This window comes from Pelophylax lessonae, assembly GCF_965119305.1.
Source record: "Pelophylax lessonae genome assembly, chromosome: 3".
NCBI lineage: Eukaryota > Metazoa > Chordata > Amphibia > Anura > Ranidae > Pelophylax > Pelophylax lessonae.
Window position 1 is genome coordinate 544,194,297 of NC_138770.1, and position 12,494 is coordinate 544,206,790.

General features: G+C 38.2%; 1 protein-coding gene across 1 annotated transcript; it reads right to left on the reverse strand.

The window, feature by feature from the left end:
- Nucleotides 1-2,230: 2,230 nt before the first annotated feature.
- Nucleotides 2,231-5,734, reverse strand: VSX1 (visual system homeobox 1; the record flags this gene model as incomplete). The annotated part of the gene is given in 7 exon segments (XM_082249372.1): nt 2,231-2,502; nt 3,197-3,254; nt 3,258-3,277; nt 3,355-3,535; nt 4,281-4,404; nt 4,575-4,653; nt 5,353-5,734. Coding segments are annotated over 7 exon segments (1,116 nt in total).
- Nucleotides 5,735-12,494: the final 6,760 nt, after the last annotated feature.

Genomic DNA, 12,494 nt, shown 5'->3' on the forward strand with positions numbered 1-12,494 from the left:
GTAATGTTATTTTACTATATAAATCATTAAAAATGAAATATTTTTGTGTTTTCCATAGCTCTTGCTCTGTCTCTCAGTATCTTTTATGTGTTTAAATGAGTTTCTATTGTTTTAAAAGTGTGTTTAAAGACCTTAAAAAGCTTTTACACGTACAGTGACAGTAAAAAAAACATGCCTACAATGCATTTTAATAGGGTTTTTCTATTTCACGGATTTTCACTTTTCGCGGCTGGGTCCGGAACGTAACCCCCGCAATGGAGGGGGGTTTACTGTATTATGTCAAGAACACCTGTTTGCATATATAAAAACATAAAAATGCATATCCATACATGTTAACACATACTGCTTGGCATTGTTGTGAAGGGAGCAGTATGGATTGCTTCTAACTTTGGACCCTTGTAAATTAAGTTTTCTTTTAAATTGTGATAATAAAACAAAACACCAGGTTCCTATCAGCCCCCATCTATTTTCTTTCTTTTTTATAAGGTTCTCTCACACACAAGATACATGTTAAATATACATAATGTTTTATTGGTTTATGCATAATAAATATAGGATAAAATATAGCCAACAAATTAGAAAAAAAAATGACTACCAAAGTGCTTCAATACATAAATATAAAAAAATCTGAAAGACAAGCCTAAAATGATACCAATGTTTTACAGACAACCCAAATACCGTAATTACAAAACATTGACTATTGATTCTTTACAAAATATAGTATTTTCTCTTTAGAAACATATGCCATCTAGTCCAAATGTTCAGGATCTATCTTGTGCTATGCATAGGCCATTTAAAAGAGTGTGTAAAACACACTCATTATTTCTATAGCAGTTGAATAGAAATTAAAATTTATTTACAAAATACACAAATGCAAATAAGGCTGCAGCTTTTTTGTATACGTTTCTTCACTAGAAGAAATTCGAGTATATTAGCGTTAATAGGAGTATTTAGCCCTAAATTGATCAGAAGAAATAAAAAAGAAACAATTTTAACAATTCAAAAATATTATTTTTTTGGAACAATAGTGCTTTATTTTTACTGTAAGTAGATATTTTAAAAGTGGAAATGTGGAGTAAATTATTATAAAATCAATTAAATATAACTAATAAAAAGAAAATGTGCAGTTAAATGGAACAACCATTGTTTCACTAAAATAAATGATATACTTATTATTTGTTGGTAGTAAATAATTTGCCAAAATAATTTCAATGGAGAAAGAAATTAGAAATAGAACTTCCATTTTTGTGAGGAACTGAATCTATGACATGTATACATTTCCTCTCTTATAGGTATAACATTTTAGGAATCATTTAAAACTAAGTGTTGCTTTAAAGGCTTCTTTTTTTTTTGTGAAGAAATTAATCATCAATATCTATATTATATATTTGCTCTCTATATGTAAAATATAGGACCTTTTAATATGGTTTTAGTTGTTACCAAAGTTTAAAATATTTTGAAGCAAACATGGCCTGAATGAATATGTTCCAAAACAATTGTAGTACTATTGCTCTCTTCTTATGAAAGGACATCATTTGATACACTGATAGATTTGTGCATATAATTTTGAATTAAAATGGTAGAATTTAAAAACAAAAATGGCAACACTGAGATTGATATAATTGAAAGTGTTTTAGAAATTACCAAATGTAAAAATAAAGCTGAACAAACTAAAATAATATCCTTGAGTTTCATAAAATAAGGAACTTTACATTTTTTACAATCAAAAGTATGTAAAGCGTGATCTAATTTGCAATTGTTTTGTAATCATATGCAAATTGGTCAAAACGAACCAAAATTGTTTGCATCTAAAATAATGGAATATGTTTTGTTACTGTCAATTACATGATAGCTTTTCTATGTGCCTTTGTATGAGTGACATATTTACATAATTTATTTCAAATTCATAATTCTACAGTAAAAATCTGGACCTGCATATGTTTTTTTTTGTGAGGCAGAGGCAGGGCAAAGTTAAGAAACAAATAAAACCAGTAAATATTTTACAAAATTACATTGTTAGCTTATAGTGCTGTGGTAGAGACGGTCATAAAAATCTCTTGCTATAAAATTGCATTTAAAAAATCTTCAGAAAATGCTTATGGAAATATTTTACAATAATTTAAGTCTATGATTGTGGATTGATGCCAGTGCTTCATGGCTATGCCATGTTCTCCTTTACCAAGACTTGTTTTTTTTTTTTTTTTTGATGTTGATGTAATAAAGAGTTTGTTCAGTGCTCACTGTCAGTGAGGTCATTCTGACTGTCTCTAGCCAATGATATGTGCTTTATACTGCATGGTGCCTCTTGTTTTGCTGTGCTTGAGAGATCAATAGCTCTCTCTTCTGAAGTGTCCATTGCATTGTTTCTGTCAAGTGTGCTCCTTTGGGATTCTACAGGCTTGGATAAAACTGTGTCAATGGAGTAGTTCCCTCTGCAGTTCTCCGTTGTCACTTCATCCATGTCTGGTTTACGCGTGATGTCTACGGACTTTTTGTGCATACCTGAGAACATAACAAAAGAAAAAATTCTATGGTCATCATTGTATATGTAAAGACAACTTGCAAAACGTAAAAAATAGGAATGCTTATGAATACTCTGAAAGCTTCTTTCTTATTTTTGTCATTAGTAATTCGTATAGTAGTTTCCTAAGTATCATCCTTTCTGTTACAATCAGCTTGTCATTTTATTCAAACATAATTGACAAAGTCGTTGCGGTTGCAGGTAAAGAGGTGGATCAGTTTTATTGCTTTACACATAACAAAGTGAGGTCCACCCTATGGTTTCATAGGTCTTTGACCTACAATTGGCTCATGATAGCCTAATCAACTTTGAGACAATTGAGTACTGTCCGTGATACTTTTTTTATTTGCATTAACATACAATTTTTCAGGACAAGCTTTCGGGGTATGTCTCCTTCATCAAGATCCAAGCAGTACTGACACTTTCAAAGTTGATACTAATTAAGCCATAAAAATGTTGACCTGAGAGATTTTGACCACCAAAGAACAAATAATATCCTCCCTCCATTTAAACTTTGTCAAAGATAACAAGACATTTTACTATGAAGCAATCTGTGCTGCAAAGACAGTTAACATTTCCTTTCACAGATCACCCTACAAGCAAACATGACAAGTTTATTTAGTGAGACAAATAGCCACAACATGTACCCTAATCAACCAATGAGAATTTAGTTACCTGGGGTCATTTCACGTAAGATGATTTCTGACTCGTTGCTGTAAGTTGCTGCACATAATCACTGCTCATCGCATTGCCTTACTGAACAATCCAGAGACATTTCAAGCTCATGTAAGATATTTATATATACAAATCATTTATCAACACAAGTTCCTCACCTAATAGCCACGGAGCACAGGAACCGACCAGTCCATTCTTTGCTGAGTTGATGATAGACTCAGGCAGCGGGATAGAGTGTCTCACCATGGCACCGTAGAGCCCATACTCTGCCATGACACTGCTTCGACCCCAGCACTTCTCACGCTTTCTCCACTTAGCTCTCCTGTTCTGGAACCACACCTGTAATGTCAATAATAAACTTGGTTCACTTAGATGCCCACCATTTCTCTCATAGTTCCAGCATATGCATTTAAACTCTTTATCCCTACTTCGTCAATAATTAACCTCAGAAATAACATAGATATATAGTTTAGAAACTTATCTTTTATTAAGCATTATTTCATGCCAAGATGTTGGGTACCAATATTTGCATCACAAAGGTATAAAAGTATATTAAACTATAAACAGTGACAGTGGGGTTGATTTACTAAAACTGGAGCATGCGAAATGTGGTGCAGCTCCGCATAGAAACCAATCAGCTTCCAGGTTTTTTTTGTCAAAGCTTAATTGAACAAGCTGACGTTAGAAGCTGATTGGCTACCATGCACAGCTGCACCATATTCTGAGTGCTCCAGTTTCAGTAAATCTCCTCTAATATTTATATCTTAAAATTTCAATGTGATGTAACATTTACATCCAATTATAGATAAGGTTTTGGATCAGCATAAAATAGTTTTTAATATCATGTAGCAACAAAATGAGTAAACGCTGCGTCTAAAGAAATAACATTTTATTTTATCAAAAGCGTATATTATTGTTGAATTCTGAAAAATACAAAGTGCACAAGCTATAAAAAAATGTACACAGGGATACCATATTTTGTAGGTCATTGCATTTTTTTTCACTATTGGCAAGTTATGTGCTCCAAGCAGTGATCTACTATATATCTACGGGACCATAGATGTATAATTGCTTTCTCTGTTACCTGTATTCTGTCCTCTGGTAACTCTGTCTTAAGGGCCAGCATTTCTCTGGCATACACATCAGGATAATGAGCTTCATTGAAAGCTTTCTCTAATTCCTCCAGCTGGTGAGCGGTAAATACAGTCCTATAGGAATAAACAGACATTCACTTGTTTTAGCTGTCATTGATACTAACACAAACACTGTCACCATTACAGTGATTTAAAAAGAATAAACCCACTAGTGCATTCCAAAAATAGTGTTAGCCCTAGCACAATAATAGGCCCCATTTCTATTAGGCTTTATTTTCCTTTACCTGTGTCGTCTTTTCTTTCGTTTGGCTTGAGAGCCGGATGACTTCAGATCATTTCTATCACCAAGAAGGCTATCGTCATCTATAATTATAAGAATTGTAAAATTACCGTTACAATAATAACACAATAGTCACCATTATTTATTCTAAAATAGAACCTGTTCAATGTGAATTTAACTTTCCCTATTATTAAAACTTCGAATATGGAATTATGCTAAGGCAATTTAAGTGCTGGGGTGGTTATTTTGTCTATAGGAACTATTTTGTACTTTAGAAACCCAAAATACAATTGATTTTGTCATGTGCCTTAAGCACCTTAGAAAGTAAATTAGCACACAATACCCTGTACAGATGAAAGGGGAAAGCTTGCATGCTGTCAAACGTCCCTGATCCCTTCAGCACCACAAAAAGGTCACCCAGGCTGGACAGCTCTCTGATCCAGCAAAGACAAAAAAAAAAATCTTTTCCCACTGCCATCACTTTCTCAAGCTGCTGTCACCCAAGAAAACAACCCATCCTTGGAGTCCAAACACAGCTTGGGTAATCATTGAATATAAATGATAAAACAACTCTTGGCAGAAGGTAAGATACAATGATTCTTTTCAAGGCGATTTGTGGTAATTAGGCATAATTACAGCAGTACTTTCTCTAAGTTAGTGAACCCTGGAGCTCTAATTTCTAACTCCAGTTTTCAAATATAACTAGTGCCCATTAGGACAACAGAACATGTTTTAACCCATACCATGTTAGGAGAGTTAATATATATTATTTAGCATTTTACCAGAAATGTTTTCTTTGTGCTTGTCTGTGTTGTGAAGGTACTGATGATCAGTTCTAGGCTGAAGAAACGGGATGTGAGTTGGAAGAAGACAGGTAGTCCCAGTGGGTTGTTGAGAGGCAAAACCACACAGGAACCCCAAGCCGAGAGGTAGCGAGCCATTAGCCAAAGAGACCCCACCAAGGCCACTTCCAGGTCCTTCACAGCTGGGCAGAGATACTGATGGTGGCTGCAGTTCTGCTTCCAGACCGAGCAGATCAGTGATTGCAAATCCTTTGGATCTCATTGTAGGTCCATGGAACCGTCCTGACTTCTCATTCCCTGCGGTTGGTGCAAGGATCTTCACTTTTGATTTCCCTTCTGAGATGTCATCTCGGCCAGTCATGACTGTGTGGATATGTGTAAAGTTTACTTTCTCTTTTCCTGCTTCCAGTCTGATCTGAATGATAGAAGAGGTCAATGCCAGGCAGGGGGTTTTTATGTTACTCCCTGGCCCAATAAGCTCTTGGACATGCCTCTCGTAGTGTAGAGAGAGGGTTCCACCTCCCTCCCAATCCCACAGGATTAATTGGCACCAATTCACCCCCCCCCCCCAAACCCATCCTTCTCAATCCGATAAATTCCCTGGCTCTGACCTCCTCTTTCCATCTCCCTCCTCCTTGTGGTCATTTCTTTTTTTTTTTTTTTTCCTACACAGGATGACAGATTTCACTTAACTTTACATCTGTTGAGGAGACCCTTTGTCTATTAGTGAATGGCACATAGCGACCTAACACGGTGAGTTAAAACCCCTCCTTTTCATTGCCCCCTGATTGATTCTGACACATAACTACCAGACCACAACAGGGGGTACTGATATAACCAACACCAGAAGAAAACACAGAGGAAGGACAAGACTAACTCTACTGATGGTCAAGTGACCAAAGATCCTGAAAGTTTAGGGTTAAAACTTGTGTGAACTAATGAGAAGAGACAGCCTTAATCACACTTGTTTGATTGTAAATATAAAAAAATTACGGACTTTGCATCATTCATCATAAAACAGATAACTAGAATGGCATTTATTCGATGAACAATTAGAAGAGACATGCTATGAACCAATTGTCAGTATACTACAGGGCAGGACTACACTAACTACATGGCCACAGGTTAAACAGAACTACAAGTGCCAGCATGACATGCTAGCTTTCGGGTCCTGTAGTTCCTTAACAAATTATAATTGCTGATGTCTGTTTGCATGTTCTGCTAAGCATCACATAACTGTGCTATACATATTTTACATTATAGCAGAGCTCTTGACATAGCAAAAGACTATTTATTTTTTAAAATAAATAATGATTTATTTTTTAATTTATTAAAAAAGCAGCATATGTACATTATTCTGTCCGTAGCACATAGACTAGGAGAGCAGGTGAGTGCGCAGAGATGACTTCACTAGTGTGCCACTTCTCCATTATTGTCCATTATTGTCCAATTACAGCCTTGATCATACATCATCATTGCTTTACTGCAGATTGCCTATAGAGAGTTCCAGGACCTGGCTGTGTTGAACGGCAGGCATGCTGGATCACAAGGCTAGCTAAACAGCTTATTTGTCAATTTCCTATATATGTAATTTAGCTGTGTGCCTGAAGTTCAACTTATGTTTTTTAAGGCTGTTAAACAGTCTGTAGAATTGTTAGTTTCATAATTTTACTGCTAGCTATACTAATGGCCAATATAACTAGGATCAATTATTTCTTACAATTTCCCAGCCCTGTGAGTACCTCCAGCGGCCGTGGTTTGCTATCATCGGTGGGTTGGGGACACTGAAGTTATAAATTTGACTAGATATTTACTTTGTGAATTGTTATACCATTTTAATAAGCTGCCTGTTGCTGCACTACATGGCACTTCGCTTTCTTTACTGGGTGGAGGAAATCGCACTGCATTCCTATTTAAATCGCATGCGATTCTTTGCAGTTCAGTTTGCACCCATTCATTTTGTATGGACTCAAATTGCACCCCAAAGTATCGCTTTTGGTATTGGGAGCATTTACACAAACACGAGTACTCGTGAAAATGCTCGGTATCAGCACCGATGCGGCACCGATACCGGTATCGGTGCATCCCTAATTTCAACAGTATGGAATATTAATGCAAAAGAAACGATTCTTTAATAACAACTCTATATTAGACTTGTTCAAAACAATAGACCAAAGGAATAATGGGTCTCAGTTAATGCATTAAAGCAGAACACCGATAGAATGAATAAACCGAATAGTATTGTTTAACAGATCATACAGTCACAGGTAGTAAGCTTCAACTATTTGACTGCAACACCAGCAGCAAGAGGGGGATGTGAAGGCTTGTTGACTTATCAGCTCCCTCCGGACCACTGGCACTGCAATGGAAATGCAGAGAATTATGTTAATGTGAACTGCAGCACAAATACTGTAGATATGAGCACCCTAATTTGAAAAGCAAGCGGTCTTAAAAGAGAACAGGTCCCTTTAACTAGATATTGCAACTTGAGTCCAGTGAAATGTAAAGTTCCTGAAATGGTAATATCCATCTTCTTCTGCTAGCAACAGTGGGGCCCAAAAGCAATGTTGAACACTGTTGGTTTAGTGAGCTTAAGCAGATGGGCTTTGTGCTGCTTCCAGGGAAGGGTGACAGACTTCTGTCCTTCAGCTCAGAGTCCCGTATCCCAAGAAAGGGAGCCAGACGCTCGCAGTTCAATGTATCTGCTCTAACACCATCCTCTCTTCATCACCAGCCTTATGGTATGTGTAGTCTAATCAGCACTCAGGAACACAGTGTTCCTTGACAGAGGGACTACAGGTCCCAAGATCCTTCACTGGTGAATGGCTTTGCTCTGCTAACAGGAAGGGATGTCGCTGTTCTAATGCTGGGCACTAGGGGGAAAAGGATCAATCACTTGAGAGTGTCAGTAGTATAGAGCCACAACATAACCTGCACTTGGCTACAATAGTATAACTTGAAAAAAGGACATGAGCTTTAAGCGTTTTTTGGCCCCAACAGACTTTAATGGGAGCACCTTAACCGCTTTTCTGCAACAGGGCAGCCGCTCTGCGCAGAACCATGTACTGTATATATACATGATTCTGTATTTCCGGGTATGGGGTGAGCTTGCGCCCAGCTGTGCTGTGATTCGTCACAGCAAATTCTGACCAGTGACTGACCAACGGCACCCGGCGATCGGCTCTGAGACTCACCGAACACAGATCTCTCAGTGTAAACAGCACAGAACTGTGTTCAGTGACAAGGGATCTAGTTGTTTTTTCATTCACTGCTAAGCATAATAACAACTAGATCCACAGTAAAAGCAACACCCAGTACACACACAAACACATGTTAGGCATATATTTAACCCCTTGATCGCCCTATATGTCAACAACTTCCTGCCCAGTGTCATTAGTACAGTGACAGTGCATATTATTAAAAATGCAAAAAAATGATTTTGCAGGTATGCAGACTAAATATAAAAGTGCAAGATGCTGGCAACAACACAACAGGACCAATCGTGATAAACTTGAAACAATAAAAAATGTAACTGCGCTAAACATAGATAAAGAATAAACAAGTGTTCATAAAGCGTAAACAACTGGTGCTGTTATGAACAATGCAGGTGAATTCCTTGATGAACATCCAATACCAGTGAGTATAATTGATGTGCGTTTTGATCATCCAAGTGCACCTCCACCTATATTGATATAAAATGCCTCCTTACCAAAAATCTAGACTCCAAATTATAAGTCTAGACAGGCGTAATATAGAAGTATAGAAGATCCAATCAGCTTTCTCTATTATATTGCAGGTGGTGATACTGTCATGGTAAAGTTTACTCAATAGTAGGGCCCATGAAGGAAAGATAAAACAGCCACATAGTGTAAAACTGCTTAAATGCTCTTTCACATGGGTGATCTGATCAGATCCGCCTGTCAATTTTTTAGGCGGGTCTGATCGGATCCTCCATGCAGCTCTATGGGGCAGCGGATTTCAGCAGAGACACCTCCGCTGATACCCGCTGCCATCCGTATCCGATCCTGTCCGTGAAATCTGGACAGGTGGAAACCCTATTTTTCCATCCGTTCAGGGATCGGATCAGATCGGATGAGAGCGGACAGGCGGTCCGCTCTCATCCGATCCCCCATAGAGAGCAGCAGGGGCTGTGACACCTCCCTCTCCGCACTGCAAGCGGAGAAGGAGCTGTCATCCGCCGGCTCAGTGGGGATCGGCGGATCGATCCCCGCTGAGCAGCACGGATCCGCCTATGGAGGCGGACCGTGTGAAAGAGCCCTAACAGTTTATTAAAAGAAATCAGTGCTAAACACTTACTGAAATCCAGTATAAAACAAGCATGAATAGATCCAAGACATCCTAGAAGTCGATTGACCAGTATACAGGGTTGGCGTGCGTGGTACCTCATGGACATGGACTCAACCCGACGCGTTTCGTTAGAATTAACGAATTGCCGCAGGGCACCCGCGATCGCACCCTGTGGAGACAGAATGGTGGTCTGCCGTTGTAGACACGGCAGACCGCTGTTCTGTCAGCAATGAACACAGGGCTCCTGCGTTCATCCTATTTAGGAACACAGATCCCTGTGTTCATTCCATAAGTCCATCCCCCACACAGTTAGAAAACACAGCCTTGGGACACATTTAACCCTTGGATCGCCCCTGGTGTTAACCCCTTCCCTGCCAGTGTCATTAGTACAGTACCAGTGCATATTTTTAGCACTAATTACTGTAGTAATGTCACTGGTCCCCCCAAAAGTGGGATCTGATCTGTCCACCGCAATTTCACAGTCCTGCTAAAAATCACTGATCCCTGACATTACTAGTTAAAAAAAAGAAAAAATGACATAAATCTTTCCCCTAGTTTGAAGATGCGATAACTTTTGCGCTAACCAATCAATATACTCTTATTTGGATTTTTTTAACCAAAAATATGTAGCAGAATACAAATTTGCCTAAAATGATGAAAAAATTTGATTTTTAATTTTTTTTTTTTATTATTGGGAATGATATATAACAGAAAGTGAAAACTATTGATTTTTCTTTTTTTTTTCAGAATTGTCGCTTTTATTTTGTTTATAGCGCAAAAAATAAAAATCACAGAGATGATCAAATACCACCAAAAGAAAGCTCTATTTGTAGGAAAAAAGAACACTAATTTTATTTAAGTACAGCATCGAACGCGAGCGCAATTGTCAGTTAAAGTAACGCAGTGCTGAATCGCAAAAAATAGCCTGGTCATTAAGGGGGAAAACCTTCCAGTCCAGAAGTGGTTAAACATCCAAAACTACAAGAAGGGAAAACTTTTCAGGGCTGACATGTTAATCAATTGTTAGATTAGACATTGACCATAAACACATTTTTTACACAACATAAAATCAATAAGTGTTAGACACCTGCTCTAAAGAGTCATATCTACAATGTACTATTCAGAAGAAGGAGTAAAGAGGACTTTATGTACTGCCTGGACGAGTGATTCAGAGTCTGCTCACCAGGGGCACAATTCCAATATGAAACCAGAGCCAGGCATTTGAAGCACAAAGTGGGCAATCCTGGTTGGCAGAGACACACACTCAGTAAAGATTACTCTGCGTCACTTTTCCTGGCTCAGTTGTAATGGAAATCCAGTAAGGGTAAATTAACTGCCTCTACTTCCTCTCGAGTCTGTTTTCCTAGACAAAATGATGTTTTAAATAAAAGGTTTCCCAGTTCTGAATGAACCTACAATAAATTTACCTACTGTCAGTGTGCCTACTGACCTAACAAAGTGAGTCATGTGAGCTTTTTTTTTAACATCTTTAAAATTGCTGTAAATGTAATACATTGTTGGTATCTGTCTAGTCCTCAATCTTTAATAACAATACTATCCTGTTAGAAGCAAAACACAGAAGTCATCATTTCAGTCACTTTTTTTCTTAAAGCGGTTGTATACTCAGTAAAAAAATACCAAAAAAAAAAAAAAACCCTGCAAGGCAAAGGCATAATGAGCTAGTATGCATCGCGTACTAGCTCATTATGAAATACTTACCTTAAAATGAAGCCCTGACACGGTTGCCTGGACAACGCTAAGGGCGCTGTCATGTTGCCTCTGCGTCTCTTCCTGGTCCTGCGGCTCCGGCGCTGTGAGTGGCCGGAGCCACAATGATGTCACTCCCTTGCAGGTTTAGGAGATATTAATTGTACCTACAGGTAAGCCTTATTATAGGCTTACCTGTAGGTAAAAGTCAAATAGTGAAGTATACTACCGCTTTAAGAAAAAAATGATGAATACAGATTCAGGGCTTATTGCTTTGTATCAGTTTGCACATCCATCAGCTCAGTTTATATCTGTTTTTATGTGTTCTTATATAGTTACATAGTTAGTAAGGTTGAAAGAAGACACCAGTCCATCCAGTTCAACCTATTATGTGTGTGTGTGTGTGTGTGTGTGTTTGCTGTTAACCGTACATTGTATAACCCTGTATGTTGTGGTCTTTAAGGTGCCCATCTAATAGTTTTTTGAAACTATCGATGCTCCCTGTTGATACCACTGCTTGTGGAAGAGAATTCCACATCCTTACTGCTCTGACAGTAAAGGACCCCTTACGCAGTTTAAGGTTAAACTGCTTTTCTTCTACTTTTAGTGAGTGTCCACGTGTCTTATTGTATATCCTTTCTCTGAAAAGTTTGTTCCCTATGCTGAGGTCACCAGTACAGTATTTCTACATTGATATCATATTCCCTCTCAAGCGTCTCTTCTCCAGAGAGAATAAGTTCAATGCTTGCAGTCTTTCTTCATAGGTGATGTCCTCCATTCCACTAATTATCTTTGTTGCCCTTCTCTGGATTCTCTCCAGTTCCAGCACATCCTTTCGGAGGACCAGTGCCCAGAACTGGACAGCATACTCCAGATGTGGCCGGACCAGAGTCTTGTAAAGTGGGAGAATAATCTCTTTAACTCTGGAGTGAATCTCCTTTTTTATATATGCCAGTATTCTTTGCTTGCAGCAGCTTGGCAGTGGCGCCTGTTGTCTACTAAGACCCCGGGTCTTTTTCAATCTTGGATTCACCCAGAGGATCAACGCCTAGTAACTTGCATTCCTATTTTTGACACCCAAGTGCATTACCTTACATTTTTCAACA